Source organism: Pleurodeles waltl, chromosome 8 (assembly GCF_031143425.1).
Source record: "Pleurodeles waltl isolate 20211129_DDA chromosome 8, aPleWal1.hap1.20221129, whole genome shotgun sequence".
Taxonomy (NCBI): domain Eukaryota; kingdom Metazoa; phylum Chordata; class Amphibia; order Caudata; family Salamandridae; genus Pleurodeles; species Pleurodeles waltl.
Window position 1 is genome coordinate 1185057517 of NC_090447.1, and position 21575 is coordinate 1185079091.

General features: G+C 45.4%; 1 protein-coding gene across 4 annotated transcripts in view; it reads right to left on the minus strand.

Moving 5' to 3' along the window:
* The window catches only part of DGKH (diacylglycerol kinase eta), a 661954-nt gene that overhangs the window by 56178 nt on the left and 584201 nt on the right, over positions 1-21575 (minus strand). For all 4 annotated transcript variants that reach the window (XM_069205429.1, XM_069205427.1, XM_069205431.1 and 1 more), the window contains 2 exons: positions 15825-15917; positions 8317-8436 (listed from right to left, as the gene is read on the minus strand). In XM_069205429.1, coding sequence (XP_069061530.1) covers positions 8317-8436; positions 15825-15917 — 213 coding nt within the window. The remainder of the gene's footprint in view (positions 1-8316; positions 8437-15824; positions 15918-21575) is intronic.

Below are 21575 nucleotides of genomic sequence, written 5' to 3' on the forward strand. Positions count from 1 at the left end.
ATAAGGAAATATCCCTGACCAGTTGATTCATAGGGCATTGCCTTTGGACTGGTGGTGTGGGTATGTGGATGCGAAGTTTTGGCATGCTGAGTTTTCTGTCGTGGCCAATAGATTTATCTGAGGTGTTCCCCACTTTTGAAAGTATCTTTGAAGGACTACTGGGTGGAGTTCCTGTTCATGGTCTCATTGATGTGTCCTGCTTAGCAGGTCTGCAGTCATTTCTGTGCCTGGGAGATATTCTGCCAGAAGATGAATGTGGTGATGATGAGCCTCCCTCCAGATTGTTTGTGCTAGATTAAATCACTGGAGAGCGTGTCCCCCGTTTTTGTAAATAATACATTGCTGTTATGTTGTGTGTGCGGATCAAGACAGAATTGTGCATTAAGTGAGGCATAAAAGCCTTTAGGGCTAGAAAGACTGCCTGAAGTTCCAAAACACTGATGTGCATAGTCTGGTGACTGGGGTCCTATGATCCCTGTACTGTGAGATTGTTGAGATGAGCTCCCCATCCTGTAAGGGAGTCATCTGAGGTCAGAACTAATTGGGGAACTGGGTCTTGAAAAGGCCATCCTTTGACTAGGTTGGTGGGATTCCACTATGGGAGAGAGATGTAAGCTGGATGATCTACCAACACTAGATCCTGAAAATGACCCAGAGCTTATGACCACTGGCGAGAGAGACATTGTTGTAGGGGACGCACCTGATGTCTGGCATGAGGGACGATGGCAATGCAGGATGCCATCATCCATAGGAGTCGCATCAATGTTTTAACTGTGTGCATTTGATTGACCTGTATTGAAGAGATTATTTGTTGAAAATTGTGAACACGTGCTGGATTGGGGTAACCAAGGCCCAATTGTGTGTTAAGTATAGCCCCCAGATACAGGTGAACCTGTAGAGGCTGCAAGTGTGATTTTATGAAGTTTATTGCAAACCCTAATTTGTGAAGAAGATTTTCTGTGATTTGAGTGCGAGACTGACACTGACTTGAAGTGTTGGCTTTGATCACCCAAATAGTCCAAGCAAGGGAATACGTGTATTTGTTGTCTTCTTAGAAGTGCTGCAGCTACTGCTAGACACTTGGTGAATAATCTGGGAGCAGTTGTGACCCCGAAAGGTAGAACCTTGAACTGATAATTATGTCCTGCCACTACAAACCTTAGATATATGCTGTGTGCAGGATGAATTGGAATACGAATGTAGGTCTAGAGTGGTCATGAAGTCGCCTTTTTGTATTAACAGAATCACTTCCTGAAATGTGACCATGTGAAAATATTCTAAGAGAATAGATTGATTTAGGGGTCTGAGATCTAAACCAGGGCTGAGAGTGCAGTCCTTTTCGGGAATGAGGAAATAGAGTGAGTACACTCCTGTCCCTTGGTATTGGATAGGAACTTTTTCTATAGCTGGTTTTGACAGTAGAGATTGAACCTCTTTGTTTAAAAGAGCGAAATGGTCTGTTGACCCTTTGTATTTGCGAAGTGGAATGTTTGGAGGTTGTTGATATCAGACAATAACCATATTGGATAATGGATAACACCCATAGGTCCGAGGCTTTGTCTGTCAACTGTTGATGGTAAAACTGAAGACGCCCCCCACTATGGAGTGGAATGTGGAGGTAGTTAGTGTTTGGTTGTGGAGGGTGAACCACAAGTGTTGGTGGTTTTCCCCCTGCCCTTCGAGCTGTTTCCTCTATAAGATCCTCTGGAGAAAAAAACTCTAGAGTAGGAGGAAGAGGCATGACACTGCTGCGAAGTTGAGTGATCAGAGGATGTGGTTGCTTTGTAGCCACCCCCGTATAATGGGTGGTGGGAAAAAACCCTATTTGGTTTATTTTCTAAGCCAACCATCGCTTTAGCAGTGTCTGTGTCTTTTTTCAGTTTAAGGGTGGAGTCAACCTGGGACCCAAATAGGTGCTCCTCATCAAAGGGCATATTGAGGACAGCTTGTTGGACTTCTGGTTTGAAACCAGAGCACCTTAACGTGGCATATCTCCTAAGGAATTGACCCATTTTGCAGCTGTGTCAGCTGCATCTAGTGCACATCTAATTGAATTATTTGCAATTGTATGACCTTCAGAGACAATTTGCTGTGCACCTTTACAGTGTTCTTCTGGGAGATGCTGAAGGATGTCTTCCATTTCGTTCCAGTGTGCCCTATCATATCTAGCAAGTAGTGCCTGGGAGTTAGCAAGACGGCAATGGCTGGACGCTTGCACAGCAACCCTTTTCCCCGCTGCATCAAGTTTTTTACTTTCTTTCTTGAGAGGAGGAGAATATCCAGTAGGCTGGCCATTTATTCTTTTTCTGGCAGTGGTGGTAACAATGGAATCTGGTAGGACTTGGGTCAGATGGTGCAGCCTTATATTTTTTATCTACTCGTGGTATAATTATACAGGAGTACACAGGTTCTTTGAAACTGTCCTGGACGTGCCTAAGCATTCATGGCAACATAGCAAGGAATTGTATGTTCTTAAGTGTTGAAGTGAGGGTATCAAACAGAAAGTCCTACTCTATTGGGTCTTTATGTAATTGCACATTGTGATATGCAGCAGCCCTCAATATTATTTGTTGATAGACAGTGGTGTCTTCTGGAGGTGAGGGGCGGGCAGAATAGAGATCTGAATCTGTATCCATTATCAGGTCAGTGTCATAAGTATCTCATTGGTTAGGGTCTTGTGAAGTATCCTCTAGTTCTTCCCTACCGTATACAGGTGAACTCTGTGGTGTGTAATCCCCATCCACTTGAGAGCTAGGTGAATGAGGTGGAGGTGAGAGAGGAGGTAGTGATGGAGGAGGTGGTGCAGCTCTTGTAAAGGAACGGCTGGTGCAGTAGGAGAAGCCTTTTCCTTATGTGGCTTTTTTTGTGGAAGTGAGGTATTCAGAGCCTCTTGAAAAAAAGTTTCTCCTCCACATGAATGGTGGGAGAAGCCACAATTCTGCCTGTGTCTTTACAATTTGTATTTTCCACTGCATAGCGTCCATAGTCTCTATAATAACAAAGCTGAAGAATGAGCAGAGTCAGCTGTTTTTGGTGCCAAAATGTTGCATCGGTGTAGGACCTTCGATCCCGAAGGGGCAGATGGTGTACTTTCGCTTGGTGCCAACATTTCCAGTGCCGAAGTTGATGGCACCGAAGTAATTGGTGCCGAAGTTTTTGGTTCCGAAATTTTTGATTGTTTTGGTCAGACCAAAGGAATAGAGATCAATTGTGAAGACTGAACTTCAGTCTTTCTGAATTTCAGAGCCGAGCCCAAGGGCAGGGCACTCAAATCAAGTTTCCATGATCTACAATGGCCGTAACGCAGTGGTGGTCCTATAACCTCTATTGTGAGTTTTTTAACTGTCTTTATGGAAGGAGGAGGGGCAGGTTTCTTCCTCACAACTTGCACCGAAGTGATGTCCTGGCTCTCGATGACGGATTGCATATTGGAATCTGTGTCCTTGACTGAGAATTTCCCATGTTGCTCTAGCTTCTGTTGTGCATGTTCAACCTTGAAAATATCTAGGGTGCTGTCCTGCGATGAGTGTGCCATTTCCAGCCTGCGAGCTTTTCGGTTCCTGAGTGTTTTCTTGCACTGAAATGATCGACACAAGCTATAGGTGGCCTCGTTATGGCCTGGAGAAAGGCAGAGGTTAAACACTTGATAGTGAGCCATGTGTGGGAATTTGGTGTGGCACCAAGGACAAAATCTAAATGGCGTCTGTTCCATTAGGTTGTCATATTCTTCCATGCCACGTGGAAATAGGCTTGGGGCCAGACAAGGCCCGCCCCGAAGGGTATGCGTTTGAAATTCAACCCCAGTCGATGTATATTATGATTAAGAAATGCAGTTGAAATACAATTTCGTCAATGGAAAGTAAAGACGGAAAGAGAATCTTGAGGTGGAGCGAGTGTATATGGAGCCAGCAGAAACACGTTCAAACCCGATGGTGGAGAAAAATCTATCTAACAAAGAATTTGAACCCCATGCAGAGTAGCACCGAGAAGGAGGAGCCACTCAATCCCGTGACTTGAAACCATTCTCAAATAAAAACAAGCTGCAGCACACCGATCCCAACACTAGATGGCAAGATAATGCACAGCATGTGTATCTACAGCCACACATGCCATAAAACATAGGATTTATGGCTTAAGAATCTAATGGGAATTCTGGTCACTCTCAAGTTCGAACAGACTCCTCCTTTGAGCCATCAACATTTCCAATGTCACCCTTAAAATTCGGTCTGGCAAAATGAGATTTTTCAAATTATATTAGAGTTTTCTAATTAAATAAAAAAGGGGACTAGTGGTTGGGTGAAGGGCACTGACATCTTCAGGTGCACCAAGAGTGCTCAATTCACAGGGCACCCACTGCAGTTTCTCATGTGCCACCATATAGCGAACACTGTACTACTAGACAGAACTTGCAGTCAACCTGAGACATCACTATTGTAGACCATGAGCCCAACAGGATCAGAAAAAAACAAGATCCATTTCTGTGATGGCATGTATTTAAAACTCATCCCAATTTACTTGCACTTTCCATCTGTTCAAGAATCTATACTGAATGTTCCCATCTCCTCTAAAAATATATTTTTTAACAAATTGTAAGTGCAGAAGAAACAATGTAGCCCTGCCCTTCAGGCTGATGGTTGCTATCCTAATTAAAAAATATATATGTTTCCCTTTTTTGGGTTCTCCCACTCATTATGTCCCCACAAGAACAGCAAACATAACTGTGCTATGTGGGGAGGGTGTGCGTGTGTGTAAACACACACATATATATGTATATATTTCTTCAATTGAAAAAACAAAGGTTACAGGGACGTTACAGTTATGTTCTGAATTTGCACACACAAAACCATAGAAATTCAGCTGCTCTAGTTAGAGTTATTTCCATAAACTATAACTCATGCCCTAAAGTAAGTATAACTTTTATTGCAAATGTTGCAGAGATAATATCAATGATGTCATAGAAGATGTCATTAATGATGTAATATGTGGGGTAACTGGTTGTGCATGGCAAGGGTGCGAGCTATGGTTACCATACGGCATGAGCTAGCTCTTGGTCCAGAAAGAGTGCTTTTTGTGATTTGGTGTAAATCAGCTCAGTAGTCTTGGAGTTATTAAAGAAAAATAAATTTGTATATCTATGGGTGCGGAGCCTCTGTGGATCCAACAGTTACCGTGCTGAATTCTGATTGGCCGCCATCACTTCAACCAGGAAGTTTTGACAGCCATTATCCGACATGGACTCCGATTAGTCCCAAAAGAAAAAGTAAAAATAAAGAAAAGGGGACAGGGTAAGAATACTCTTATCCCCTAGCCTTGGCGTTGGGGTCCCCCTGGACCCTGCTAGGGGGCCCCCTCCCTCCCCAAAGGCAGGTTTATCCTCAGGTACCACCACCTTTCTGAAGGGTGGTGGTAGCTTTCTGCATAATTTGGTGTAATTCCGTCAAGTGGTTCAGGCTGTAGCTCTGTCTAAAATCTCTAAAGGAAATTGTATGGGTGAAACGTGTCTCCCACCCACCCCACCCCCCCCTTCTTGGCCCACGCTTGACAAATCACCCCAAAACTTTCAGGACAGCAGTTGAAGTGAGCAGCAAACCAGTTTTGAAAATGTTGTGAGGATTTGTTTAACAGTGCCAAAGTTTTTGGCAAAACAAAAAATGCTTTACCTAAGGAAATTAGGTCCTAACTATACCTACCCGAAGGCAACTGTCAGTAGGTAACACATATATACAAACATATATATAAACATGTATACGCACATAGCTGCATTTATGTCTCTTAGGGTTTTATATAACATGAACAAGACCCAAATGAGTATCTTAGAGCTTTACATAACAACAGTTACTAATGCACACTTTTGCCAAATGAAAGGTTTCAAGGTATAAAAACGGTTTACATTAACATGAGTTTAAAAGGTCTTTCACAAAAGAACGTATTGCTATGGATATAAGCAGTATACATACATACATGCAGTTTCAAAGACAAATCTAGAGGGGCATATGAGAGTACTGTATTACATGCCAAGATCAAATTACTGCTTGCTTGCTTTGCATTTCTGACACCTACTTGGGGGCCTTGTACTTTGTGTCAACTCCACCATCTTGTCTGTCATCTTTCCCTTACTTCTACGAGCTATGTCGGTCCCTGATCTATCTGCTCTTATGGATGGAAGCCTCTGGGTGCCACTGACCGGGGCTCGTTATGTTTGGGGCCCTGGGCTTTGCCTGCAGTGCCATATTGAGGGCTTGATGGTTTGTAACACCTACAGCCTGATTTCCTTTTTCAGGGTACGGTTCCTTGATCCTATCGGGCCACTGACTGCTTACCTACCATGCCACCCATTGAGAATACAAATGATTCATGGCCAGTTTTGGCCTAAGCTGTCAAAATGAGGGAGAGTAAGTTATCCTTTGCTTTCACACTGGCAATCAAACCTCTTGGCCTGGGAGGGATGAAACGCCGCCAGAAGTGGGCTGCAGAGTTGCTAGCCAGTAGGGCAACACCATTCACAGGCTCAGAGGCAGAAGACGGCGGCCGGATCAATGAGAGCCAGGTCAGTGTGATGCAGGTCCTCCCGCCATCAACATGGCGGGGAGCTGGACACCAGAACCAGGCCATCAGCAACGTCAGAGACTAGGTGCAGTGAACAATGCCAGACCCATAAAGGTTTTCGTTCAGCAAGACACCTCCACTGCCCGAAATAACACAGGCCACCGCAAGCTGAGCCTAGCAGACTCTTGTTCAGCTTGAGTGAGTGTCACAGGTCCCACAGGTGAGCGAATGACGGGAGGGCAGCAAAGGATCTCTGTGGTGATTTTATATTTTCAAATCAGTAGCTCCGGGAGAGCTCCAGACCCGTTGGCATCTTAAATTTGCCATGCAGGGAAACCCCAGATGGTGAACACATGGGTGTAAAAGGAGCCTCAGTTTACTCAGGCAAAGTATTTTCATAACAAAAGAATAAGCAAGAAAGCACACCTTAAATTAACATCTAGCGCATATTGTATCCCCTAAGCAGGGTGGATTTAATAGCATTAATTACCTTGAAATTATCTAACATGTATTTTGTTAGAGAAAGTTTCTACTAAAGGTTGGCATTTTTGTAGCTCTATAAATAACAAATGTTGCTGGCATCCAATTCAGCAGCACTTGATTTATGATCCTTGGAAAGCTAACGGATTTAGTCGACTCTGTCGGAATTTGACCCTGTGACCGGCCGACGTTTCCCTCTTCACCCTCCAGCAGAAAACTCTGAGCCTGGTAAACTATATTATAATCAGCCAAAAAAAGTCATAAACAAAAACAAACATGCTCGTTTTAGTCATTGTTAATTCAAACCTGCATTCCCTAAGCTATTATTGCAAGAAATGCACTTCACTCTCACAGACTAAGATGTCTTCCAAAATAAACTACTGGACAACTCTTGAAAATATCTTAGAGACGACTGCAAAAGTCGTGGATGTTTAAGATCTCTAGCCTGGAGAGGGACTAAAACGCACTTCGGTCATACAATACTATTGCCAGAAGCAGTTTAAACTTTGTATGCAGTTGCAAAGATTATGCACTTATGGCCCTCCAGGCACAATAATGGAATGATTAGCATCAAGGTGGTGCTAGTATGCAACAACCATCTCCATTAGGTACCACATTGCTATAATAACGCCTCCAACTACCAGTCTCTGCAAACATACAGCAGGCATCATTTCTCCTATCAGCACAGAGTCACTGTATATCTGTGCCCTGCCCATTGCTATCCAGCAGTCCTATCAAACTGCAGACCCACCATCGCCCATTATCTGCCATTAAACGGTGAATGTCCAGGCTTAGAGCCTCCGTAGGGTTTTATGGACCTCTGCTCAACCAGGGTCAGACGTTTTAGAAACCAAAGCGAAATTAAAAACATATCATGCACACTTTAGGTACAAAGCTATGTATTTCAATTAACTGGAGACACTGTAATGATTGGAATGAATGCAAGGATTAAATTTAAAAAACAGACATCCCTCGCCGAATACCCATGGACTATGTAGATAAGCACCCAAAACTCTCCAAATGCAATGTTGTCAGATTGCTTTCTTTTGGAGAGCCTGACAAGAATAATCTACATTTCATGAAGATCCGAGATATTGACTAAGTACAGTAACAGTAAATATGTATTACTTCAAACAAGTACTTGTCGCATCCCATTTGTATTGTGAATTGTCGGTACATGTTATCTTTTTCCCAAATTTCTGTCTCAGAAATAAAGGAAAACGATTACCTTCATGTTATCTTTACACAGATGAGGGAATAGAGCAACCCCAAATAACTAAGTGTACCTACCTCCTCGTCATCTGGCTGCAGAACATAGTACAGCCATGGAATTTCTGCAAGTTTTGTCAATTCTATCTCAACGTTATGTAGAGCATTGGACAAAAGCTCTTCGTGGTGAGACTCCAACTGCTGTAGGAAACAAAGTACGGGGAGAATGTGGTATTAGTTTTAATGTCAATAAAATAAAGACCAATGTAATATTTCAAATAATGTCAAATGTCCTAGCATTCATGATGGAAAGTTTCAATTCTGTTAAGGGCACGGAGGCGAGGATTATGCTGATCTTTCCATCCTTTATTTATCCACAGCAGACTTCAACAAGTATAACACCAAAAACTACTTTTCCTTTACCCATCATTCCAAGGGGGAAAAAAACCTACCATGTTGAGCCAATCACAACCCCTTTAGCCATTTATAATGAAGCCACACCTCTAATGAAGGGGCCACAGAGGGGGTCCAATTACATGCGATATCACGTTTCGTTAGTATTGTGCACAGGCCCACCAAAGTCCGGTCTTTCCTCGGCCCACCCAATTCGTTCAGGATCCCAAGCAGAGCAATTTTTTATCCAATCAATAGTCATATCCACCACAGCAGAAAACACGGATTCACATAGCAGACCAGAATCTTTGTATCACAGGGCATAGCCACACAACAAGAAAAAAAAACCCAGTCGGGATCGCACACCTATAACATGCAGGGATTCTATCACCCTGCCCTTCACTGGCGAACAGGGTTCATGTATGCTTGATGGAGGTATCTGAATTGAATAAAGCGGAGTCTGGCTGAGATAGCTAGAGTGCGATGAGCCATGCAGGCGTCTCACCAGTCTGCTTCCTCTAAAGAATTCACCCAACCCTCCCAACATTCTTTCAGTGAAAGCAATGAGATCAGTGAGTGTATGACAAGGGATTTGTAAATCTGGGAAATTCCACCCTTGCCCAAATGGCCCATGAGAATTTTATTTTCATGGGGACTGTATTCGGGTAGATCCTGAAGCTCATTACCATGGGCATGCAGGATTTGTCTGAGTTGTAAATAGCGGTAGAATTGGGATGATGGCATTTGAAATTCTGTTTATAGTTCTTGGAAGGATTTCATATGTTGATCGCCCCAAACATCACCAAAACTTGACAACCCAATAGAATCCCACCCTTTAAATCCCTCCAGAGAGGACACTTGAGACAACCATCTACCCACTCATCCCTCCTCACCTTAAAAGCTACCTGGCTGACCTATGGGACATCAGAGGGAATTGAGCCACTGTACAAGATGTGATGTACATTGTCCAGATCCAGTAGGGCCAACTAATTCCAGTAGGGCCAGCTAATCCCAAAGGCCAGATTGTCCCATCCCCTGCGCCCAGTCATTAATTGGGAGTAGATGAGCCGCCCAGTAATATAGTAATATAACTGCCATAGCCAGGCTGCTGTCATACCTTGCCCGAGTGCACTTCCCAAAGGCCACCTTGGGTGCTACTCCAGCCCAAATAAATCTGCAGCCCATGGCCAGGGCCTAGTCAAACTATGTCTGCGGAATATGAAAGGGATAATTTTGTAATACGTAGAGGAATCTGGGCAAGATCATCATTTTGTACAAGGCTACCCTACCCATGGTGTTGAGGGAGATAAAACCTGCGTGAGAGGTCCTCCTTAGCTCTGCGCATCACAGGGGTGAGATTCAGGCTTCATGCCACATTCGGCTCACACGACACATAGACCCCAAGGTAAGGGCAGCTAACGCAACACACCAGGATTATGGATTGCCAGGCTTCATCCCAGTGGTCCCCGGAACTAATAGGGATTTGCCCAAGTGGACCCGAATCCCTGATTCCTCTCCATAAACATTAAGGATTTTAAGTACTTTAGGCCCCGTTTCAGCCAGTTTGGACATATATAAGAGGACACTGTCTGCATGTAGGGCTATTTGATCCTCCTTCGCCAGCTCCCAGTCGAATTCCCACACCTGAGCGTTGCACCGAATCCACACCGCCAATGGCTCGATAGTGAGCGCTAACAAAAGCGGGGACAACAAGCACCCCTGCCAGGTGCCTCTCCGTACAGGAAAGGTGTCCAATAAGACACCGTTTACATACTCCTGGGCTCGAGCACCCACATAGAGGTCCCTTAAGTATGCCAGAAAAACAACTTTTTCAAAGTCTAGTAACATGAGAGCCACCGGGCCACCAAGAGTTTTAATATGGAAAAGTGCTGTATGTAAACAATGGATGCAATGTCTGGTAGTACGCCGGGGAATAAACCTGCATTGGTCTAGGTGGACCAAGACATAGAGGACCATCAGCAGTCAATTAGCCAGAATCTTAGCATACAATTTAACCTCATCAATGATGAGGGATATGGACCAAAAAGAGGCACAAGTGGTCCCCGGGTAGGGGAGGGCCACAATAGTGGCTTGGTCAATCTCTGGGGAGAAGTGGCCATGAGATATTGCCTCTGTGTATAATTTAAGGAGTGAAACCAAATCGGAGCTGAGCCTTCGATAAAACTCTACAGGGAATCTTTCTGGTCCTGGAGTTTTCCCCAGGATAAGATCTACAAGCGCATCCCCAATTTCGTCAGCAGTAATATCTTGGTCCAAAGCAGTTTTAGAAGGAGGAGATAGGCGGAGCAAAGGAAGCTCCTACACCAAAGGGATTGCTGTGGCTGCTTAGGGGCTTGGGAGTCTGGATTAGGATCCAGGAGCACCCCAGAAGAGTCATCAAACGCAGAAGGGGAAGGTCTAGAAAGAAACACCCTGGTAAAGTGCTCAACAGCACTCAGATCCATTCCTGAATCAGGCTTGCGCTTGTGTGGGCACTGGGTCAGTGGATTAGGGGAAACTCAGGGTTGGGGAGGATCGGACATAGTCAGGAAGGGCTGGGCTATTGCAGGCAATTTGGGGTAGCCGGTGCTCTAGGGGCACTATTGCTATGGCCACTGCTTGCTGGTTTGAGGGTTTGAGGCATCCATTGTCTCTCAAAACTCCACATAAAGACGCCGAACTGAGATAGGCTCTTCCTCCACATACATAGCAGCCATCATAAGTGAAGTGATGTAAGTGCCCTGGTTGGACTTTTTTGCTTATGCAGGGTCATCCCCAATCTTTTTGCCTCCTGCCTCCTATTTTGTCTGACCTGTTGCTGTTGGCTTTTGAACTCTGAGCACTTTACCACTGCTAACCAGTGCTAAAGTACCTATGCTCTCTGTGTAAACTGTATGGTTGATTGTTTTATCCATGATTGGCATATTTGATTTACTAGTAAGTCCCTAGTAAGGGCCTGTAAATCAAATGCTACTAGTGGGCCTGCAGCACTGGTTGTGCCACCCACATAAGTAGCTCTGTAATCATGTCTCAGACCTGCCACTGCAGTGTCTGTGTGTGCAATGTTAACTGTAAATTCGACTTGGCAAGTGTACCCACTTGCCAGGGCTAAACCTTCCCTTTTCCTACATTTCAGACACCCCTAAGGTAGGCCCTAGGTAGCCCCAAGGGGAGAGTGCAGTGCATGGTTAAGGTAGGATATATAGTAATGTGTTTTATATGTCCTGACTGTGAAACATTACTAAATTCGTTTTTCAATGTTGCAAGTCCTGTCCCTCTCATAGGTTACCATCGGGGCTACCTTTAAATCTGATTAAGGTGTAGATTCCCTTTGGGAGCAGATGGACATGTGGAGTTTGGGGTCTCTGAGCTCACAATTTAAAAATACACCTTTTAGTAAAGTTGATTTTAAGATTGTGTGTTTGAAAATGCCACTTTTAGAAAGTGAGCATTTTCTTACTTATACCATGTCTGTGACTCTGCCTGTTTGTGGATTCCCTATCTGGGTTGGTTTGACAGTTGGGCTGGTTGCACCTCACACTAGACAGTGACACAGAGGGAGCTGGGGTGTAGCCTGCATATCTTGATGAGCCATCTGTGCTAGGAGGGAGGGGAGGAGTAGTCACTTACACCTGAAAGGGCTGTGTCTGCCTTCAAACAATGCAGTCTCCAACCCCCTGGTGAGTGTCTGGGGCCTGGCCTGGGCTAGGAAGGATTTCACATTCAAAAGAGACTTTACTTTGAAGTAGGCCTACTTCAAAGGAGAAATTGGGTATAAGAAGGGCACCCAAAACCACTGACGTTAGAAACCCTTCTGGAAACAAGAGGAACCTCTGCCTGGAGAAGAGCTGAAGAGCTGAGGAAGAAGAGCTGCCCTGCCTCCGACTGGTGTTTGTGGAGCTATCCTGCAGTTGCTGCTTCTGCCAGAATAAGAGGGCAAAGACTGGACTTTGTGTGCTTTTCAACTTGAGAAGAAATCTCCAAGGGCCTGATTTAGAGCCTGCCTCCTGTTGTTTGAAGTCTCAGGGTCAGCAAAGACTTCTCTCTGCCAGCACCTGGAGTCTCTGGAGAGACTCCTACTCTGCCCTGTGGTGTCCATCCAGTTCCTGGGACCCTGAAAGGAGAAGCTGGCAGCCTAAAGACAAGGAAATCCACGCACAGAGCGCTGTGCGGGGAAAAGATCGACGCAACTCTGATCTGCGGCTGAAGAGGCGACGTGCCGCCGGATCCGCAGCTGAGAAACGACGCTCACAGGGAACTCAACTGAGGAGAAACGACGGACAGCATCGCTGACGGAGGCTGGGAGATCACAACCTGCGCTGTGGGGTTTTCGGATCCTCCTGCGGTTGGATTTCCGACTCAAGTACCGATGTGTGTGGAAAAACAACTCAAGGCCTGCCTGGACCCGAGAGTGCTGACCGGATCAATGCAACGCTCTGCTGCAGAGAGAAGAAACGACGCGCCCTGAACAGGCGAAAGGAGAAACGACGCACGGTCCCGCTTGTGAGTGGAATCAACACATAACAAGCCCTATGTGACGTGCACTTGCCCGTGCGGGGTTATTTTTCATGCGCCCAAGGTACTTTTCCACGCTGACAGCGTTAGCGTGTTTGAAACTACTTAAAGACTCTTTTTGCATTTTTATTAATAACTTGACTTGTGTATTGTGGATTTTTGTCATTTTGGTCTTGTTTTGTTTAGATAAATAGTTCCTATTTTCTAAACTGGTGTTGTGTCATTTTGAAGTGTTTTCATTAAGTTACTGTGTGTGTTGGTACAAATACTTTACACCTAGCACGTTAAGCCTACCGCTCTGCCAAGCTACAAAAGAGGTAATCAGGGGTTAGCTGAGGGTGATTCTCTTTTACCCTGACTAGAGTGAGGGTCCTTGCTTGAACAGGGGGTAACCTGACTGTCAACCAAAGACGCCATTTTTAACATTCCTGAATAGAGGCCTGTTATAACACCAGAAAATATGACACTGGGCAGGACCAGTTAAATGCGGGAGCTTGGCAAAGGGCTGGTTTAGCTGAAGTACTAAAGAGCTGTAAATATGGCACTGGACAGGACCAGCTAATTCTAGGCACCCTGATATGCACAAAGGGTGCTCATCCAGGGGCCTCACTGCACTCTCCGACAGGTGTTGTTGCACTGACAGCAATGAAAAAGAAAACACAGATCCCCGCTGGGGCATTTATGGCTTCCAGGCATCCCGGGGAAAAGCAATGCTAATGATGAGGCTCTGCGTCACTGATGGCTGCCGGGAACATTGCGTGTCAGGCACACAGCAGCAAGAGGCGAGTAGCACATCTCACATGTAAGGACACCCTCTAGTGGGCAGCTGCTATCACCACACTTACGCGGTCCCGGGAGACAGACTGGCCGCGATAGGAGCGCGGAGACACATTCCCTTGATCGACCAAAACTCCTGCCTCCTGCAGAAACTGCACACTGAAATATAACACGCAGGCAATAAAATACAGAAAATCCAGAAATAAAGAAAGAGCACTTATCTGCCTGCTGGAGCAGGAAAAAAAGAGGAGGAGCCAGGAGGAGTGACTCATTATAAGGAACTAAAGGGGCTATAATTGCCTCAAAGTTGTAGTTTTTGTCCTGGGAATGATGGGAAGAGTAGCTTTTAGTGTTAAACTTGTTGAAGTCTGCTGGAGCTAAATAAAGGATGAAAAGTTCAGCAAAATCCTTGCCTTTGGTCCTAACATAGAATAAGTCTCTGATTATTAACAGCTTTTATTAAAAATACTTCAGAAATCAGTGATTGAACATAGATTCAGCAGGCACAATCGACATAGCACAATAAATTATGCTGTTGTGGCTTGCTAACTGCCATACGATATTTGTTGTTACCTGACCTGTAACACATTAGTTTTGGAAACCTAATTTAAATAAACTCTTGGATTACACTGCATTATAATTCTGAGTCTCTGCTTCCAATCTTCCAAACATGTTTACAATGTCACAAATGTACCAGCATAATCCTCTTACGCGTGTCTGATTAAAAATGAAAGGAAAAACCTAGTGGATTAAAGAGTACTTGTGATAGGACAACCACTGTTATCTGCTGGAAAAGTAAACCTACATTTTTATTTGCCTTTGACAGCGCATTGCCAAGTACAAGCAATCGTACTGCAGTCATCCTCACTCCCCTCCTTCAGGAATGTCACCTCTGTGCAGGTGTATATGTGAAAACCATAGAGAAGGACTACTTCAAAAACAATGAAATATAGATAAAAGTGATGGATGGAATGATTGAATTAATCTCAGCCACTGATAATTACTTTGGGCTGCATCCCAGTCACACTAGTTTAGACCCAGCCATGTGCATTGTACAAGACCTGGCAGTTTGGCCCACTGGAGCAAGGCCAAGCCATCATGGTCGAAAAATGATGACTTGGCAGGCAGCCCGAAGCGAATGACAGTGGCTGATATTAATTCAAGCATTCCATCCATCATCTTGTTTTTGATACTTCAAAACCAAGCACTGGCACAGACAATAGACCAGGCATTGGCAGCTAGGATTTAGCTTTGCCAATCCTTGTTTTTATCACTTTTTGTGTAAAGCAAAAATATGTTTTGGTCTTAAAAAGCCCACGCAGTAGTGGGTGGGATGAAAGGGAACTACTTAGTATGTAGATGTGCGCCTTGTCAAAATTAAGTTGCCATTGGCTGATGTGAGCGACCACTTTACTCCTGCTGTGTGCTGTGGTGGCTGGGAGAACAATCAAATGGCACAATAACAGACCAATGGACGAAGAGGGCTGGCTGAAGGCTACTATTGGTAAGTATAGTTATATAAGTAAGTATAAGTAGTACAAATAAGTAGATTATATTGATAATGTTACTAAATCAAACGATCTTGGCTAACGCCAGACCTAATAAATTAACAAAACATGGCAAAACTAAACACCAAGGGCCAGATGTACCAAAGGGTTTTACCCATTCTGTGTCTATGGGAAAAAGTGTTCGTACATATGGCCCCTAGTCCAGTCATCAGGCAGACGCAAACAAAACTATTACTTGCATCAAAGCAGTGTGCAGATGGCACGAGGAGACACTGTTTACTTCTCATTATAAGTCATCAGATCTTGGACATGAGAAATGGGAGAGCATGCAGAGCAGCAGGAGCCTTCTACCCATTCTTGATGCTCTGAGGCACATGCCTCTGAAGGCCCTCTTACCAAAGGAACTCTTCCAACCAGTAAAGACTCGGTTTCATTGTGCAAGGCCTTCACATTGATCGAGATCTCCATGGCAGTGCTTCGTGTAAGGCTCTGGGAAGAGAAAATAGCGTGTGTCAGTTTACAAGACTAAAACACAGGTTAAAGATGATGCCACATGCTGATTTTGACAGTGAAAAGCGACAACAGTCCACCCTATGTGAATATGAGGGATGTAATGATGTAGCAATGCAAGCGGAGAGAGATGACATGCCACCTTAAGCAGTTAACTGGAGGACATGTTCAATTGTGTGTGCGTCCTAACTGGAGGTTGCAGGGTCATATCTGTGTACAGTTGGAGAGGGGATTTCTATGAAAATCAGGATGATTATCAATAAAATACAGCCTGATGGTGGTAAATATGTGTGGTAGGCCGTTGTCCTGAATTGTAAAGTTGACAGGAGCAGCTATATTATGCGTACCAACCAGAGGGTTATTTTAAGTTTTATGCATACTGGCAGATGTGATACTACAGTCGATTCACAGAGGAATTACAATGTGATTTGTGAAAAACGCTCTTTGTTGTTATATGAAAATTGAAATAAAGAAGTTTTTTTTAAAAGACAGTGGAAGAGGACCAGTCTTGCATTACAACATATGACTTTAGTATGAATATCCAGGAAATATAAATATTCTATCGAAGTCTGCCATTAAAAAAATAAAGATGTGAATACTAACATGTGTGATGACCCAGTGAACAAGGCATCAGGTGGAAACTGTCCCCCAAAACGACAGGTTATAAGTAATAGTGGAGAACAGAACTGAACAGATAAATATAAAAATGTGTCTATTATAATTCTGATTGTCTAAAGCCGTGGTTCCCAACCTGTGGTCAGGGGACCCCTGGGGTCCGCGAAACCTCCTTAGGGGGGTCATGACTGCTTAGAAAATTAAATAATAACAGAGTAATAAAGTGTATTTAAATAAAGTGGCCAAATGTACAATTAAAAATTGCAAAACGTACTGTAAATCTGAAGGAATTTGAAACTGGAGACTAAAAATGAAATTAGTATCCCCAGATTGATTTGTAGGAGCAGTGCAGGTGCATTAAACCAAACAAATTCTATTTCAGGACCGGAGGCGATGATTATGCAGATCTTTCTTCACTTTTTATTAAACAACAAGTTCAAAGTTAAACAAAGAATACACAAAAAAAATACAAGTTCCATGAGGCCGCCGCCATGGTAACCAGTGTCCAATGAGGATCCGCTCCCAATGCCGGTATAAATATCCCCGGGTGCATCATTCGTCCTCTTTCTTCACTGCTTCGGTCAGATAAGTGTCTCTCTGCCTCCCAGTTATTACGCTTGTATTTTGGTTACTGTATGCTTATTGCTTGAAACGCACGTTTCTCCTCAGGCTTATTCTGTTGTAGCAACAGGTGTTGCTACGAGCGTGTCTCCCGCGCGGGAGGCGTTCCGCCCGAGCGCTTTTAGTTTTATTGTGGAGACGCGTCAGGCCCGACAGAGGGCGCGCGCATGCATTTTAACGCGCATTGAGCGCTCGTGTGTTTTCTAAAACACTCGGCGCTCGGTTTCATTTTCTATATTTGGCATTTTTCTTTTGTACTTTGTTTCCCTACCCTGTGACACCATTTTGGTAGGATTTAACCCCTTTTGGGAAGACTTTATTCCAGCAATTGCTGCCTTTTTATTTTGACAGAGGGGGTGTTCTCTGTCACAATAAATTTCTCTGAGTCTCAGGATGCAGTCCTCTCAGGACCATGAGCCTTTTGCTAACATGTCCTCAGCTGAGGGACCCTCTCACCGTACCCTCCCCCCTGGGGTGGATGCCCTGTTCTTGCAGGCCATTTCTCACGCCCTTGCCCCTCTTAAAGAAAGCGTGGCTAGGCTCACAGAACAGATGTCCAAAGGGACGGGCATGTTTGGTGTGACGGGAGCGGAGGGTGAAAACTCTACCCTATCGGCCACCAAGAAATCGCGCAAGTGCGACGCGGGGCACCTGGACGATGTTGAATGTTTGTCAACTACCTTCTCCAAGGGTGCGCGCGGGCATAAGCGTTTACCCTCCAGGGAGGGTTTGCTACCCGGTGCAATTGGTGACAGGCTTCACCACATATGGAACCCTGATATTGGGTCACCTAAAGGCATCACTGGAGACTCAGATGATGATTCCTCATCTTTGGATGATGAGTCCGGTCGCCCTTGGCGCCCCGGAGCTGCCATGCCAGATCCTTCTGATCTGGGAGATTCTGACTCCGATATGTTTGAACTGGATGGGATTTACCATCCACGTTCCTCGGAGTGGCGTCCAGACCACAAGGTGGCAGAATATGTCGCCAGTAAAATTAGACAACCTCTTGACAAAGAGGTGCGTGCCCGTTTACGGGCGGAATGCCCACGCCCGTCTTTGTCGGATAAGGTCGCTTTCACGCCTGATTTAGACCCCACAATGTGTACCTTTTTTGCCAAGTACACTAAGGACCCAAAGAAGGGGACTGACCGATCCTGGAGGGCATGCCAGGATAAACTCCTGGATGTGTTGGGACCCCTCACACAGATAATTCAATTGGCGGAACGTGCCAAGCAATCAAACACACCCCTTCAGACAGACATTGTAGCGGGGTGGGCCCAGAGAGCTGTCTGTCTCCTGGGCAATGCAAACTGTGCCATTTCAGCTGAAAGGCGCAGGTCTTTGCTCATCAAAATACACCCCAAATTAGGGGAGCTTTCTAACCCGGAGGCAGGGGCTATTGCCCAAGGCAATTTATTTGGCGACCCTTTTGTTAAAGAATTGGGAAAATTCGTTGCCACTTTTTCTGCTCTCGACAAGGTCCAATCATCCATCAAAAAGATCTTCCCGAATAAGGTTTTTGGCGGGGCCGGACGAGGCAGGGGTCGCTCTTCCGGCCGCCACTACCAACAAGGCCCCGGTTCCTTCCGGAACAACGGTTGGCAGGATGGTCGACAGGGAACGTTCTTCCCCAAAAGAGGCAGGGGGAAAGGCAGAGCTAACAGGAGTGCACGAGGAGCAACTAATGCCCCCGGAGGACCTTCTGGTAAGGCTTATCCCTTTTTCCCCTCAAAACTTCGGAGGGAGATTACGTTTTTTCAAGAACAATTGGAGTCGCATCACCTCCGACGCCTGGGTTCTGCAGACTGTTTCCGGTTTTCAGATCGAATTCTGGGGTAACCCATCCCAGGAGACGCTACCCGCACCCATAGTATTTTCAACGGCGGATTCCGAGCTCATAAATTTAGAAGTTCAGGCTCTCCTTCACAAGAATGCCATATCCTTCGCGTCTCTTCATCCCAGAGGTTTTGTAAGCAACATCTTCTTGGTAGAAAAGAAGGAGAAGGGTTTTTGGCCTGTTATCAATCTCCGGGCATTCAATGAATGGGTAGTATACAGGCATTTCAAAATGGAAGGTATTCATATGCTCCGCGATCTCCTCTTCCAAGGGGACTGGATGGTTCGTCTAGATCTCAAGGACGCATCTCTCACCATCCCTATTTTTCCTCCCCACCGCAGATTTCTGCAATTTCTCTGGAACGATCAAGTATTCGAGTTCACCACTCTCTCCTACGGTCTTTCTTCAGCACCATGGTGCTTTACCAAACTCCTCAAGTCCGTGGTGGAAGTACTGTGGTTACAAGGAATTCGTCTCATCATCTATCTGGACGATCTTCTTCTGATGGATCAATCCAGGTCCCAACTCTTATCCAATATGAACACAACTATTGCTCTTTTGCAGGATCTGGGGTTCGTGATCAACCAACAAAAGTCAGAGCTTACTCCCGCCCAATCGATGGTATTTCTGGGTTTCCTCATAGACTCCCGGTCAGCATCCCTCAGTCTTCCAACCCCAAAGATATCCAAGATCAAGAAGGAACTAAGGAGGGTCCTTCGGCGCGACAGGATTTCGCTACGTCAGTTAGCCAGAGTGGTGGGCCTGCTATCCTCCTCAATTCAGGCCATTTTTTCAGGCCCCCTCCACTACAGAGCCCTTCAACGTCTGAAGGCTTTTCACCTTTGACGGGGGTGACGTATTCCGAACTAATCTCCCTTTCTCAGGAAGCAAAGACAGAATTACATTGGTGGCTAGACCACATGGAGGCGTGGAATGGCAGAGCCATATTCGGGGCCGCCCCAGACCTGGTGATAGAATCGGACGCCAGTCGCCAGGGATGGGGAGCACAATGCGGGGACATCTCGTTTGGGGGACGCTGGACCCCGCAGGAGCTCACCATGCATATCAATTGTCTGGAACTCCTGGCGGGGCTTTTGCGATCAGATCTCTGACGAGAGACAAGATCTCATGTGTAGTCCTACTGCGGATGGACAATGTGTCTGCTGTGCAGTACATAAATCATTTTTGGGGGGGGGGGGACACGATCAAGGGCCCTAGCGGAGCTAGCGAAGGACTTTTGGCATTTTTGCCTACAGCATCAGATCTCTCTCATGGCAGAGTATCTTCCGGGGTCCCAGAATACCTGGGCAGATTGGAATTCCTGGTTTCTCACGGATTCCAGCGACTGGCAACTAGATCAATCGATTTTTCAGGCGATCATGGCTCGTTGGGGTCCTTGCTCAGTGGACCTCTTTGCATCCAGGTGGAATGCCCATCTACCCCTATACTTCAGTTGGCGCCCGGATCCGGGAGCTGTGGCAGTAGATGCGTTTCTCTAGAATTGGGGGCAACTTCAGGGGTATGCTTTTCCCCCCTTCCTTCTTATCCCACGAGTTGCAGCTCAGCTTTGACGTCAGGAAGCAACAGTGGTCCTGATAACCCCCTGGTGGAGGTCCCAAGTGTGGTTTCCGACTCTGCTGGAACTCTCTTGCGAGTTTCCTATTCGTCTCCCGGTCTTTCCCTAGATTCTCCGGGACCCGTCAGGCCTTTCTCACCCCCTGGTCCTTCAAGGCCATCTAATTCTCATGGCATGGAAGATTTCAGGTCTCGCTGGCAGGACTGCCGACTTTCGCAAGAAGCTAAAAAGTTCATTGCACAGGCCTGGGCTCCTGGAACATGCAAACGATATAGATCCACGTGGAATAGATGGTCTCGTTGGTGTGTGGGCAAACATTGCGATCCCATGGGGGCCAGTATTACCGACAACATCAATTTCCTTGCAGAATTAGCTGAGTCTGGCCTGGCTTATTGTACGATCAATTCTTTTCGATCAGCTATTTCGGCGGGTCATTCCCCTCTTGATAACTGCCTGATCGGTGAGCATCCTTGGATATGTAAACTTCTCAAGGGTATTAGACTCTCCAGACCTCCACAACCTAGGTATGCAGAGCTCTGGGATGTAAACCTAGTTCTTAATATATTATCCTCGTGGCAGGATAATCAGTATCTGTCAAGGAAAGAGTTGTCGGCCAAGCTGGCCATGCTTTTGTGCCTCATCTTATGTAAGAGGGTGTCAGATGTCAGAGCCCTGGATATATCGCCTCGAGTGTTTACTCCAGAAGGAGCCACTTTTACTGTATCAAGGAGAACAAAGAATAATACCAGGTCAGTATCCTATCCAGCCTTTCCTAATTCCCTGAAATTATGTGTGATTAGATGTCTCAAAGTCTATGACGAGGTGACAGTGGAACTTAGACCTCCAGGTGAAAATCAATTGTTGATTTCCTTAAAGAAACCATGGCGGAGGCCTCATGGAACTTGTAGTTTTTTTGTGTATTCTTTGTTTAACTTTGAACTTGCTGTTTAATAAAAAGTGAAGAAAGATCTGCATAATCCTCGCC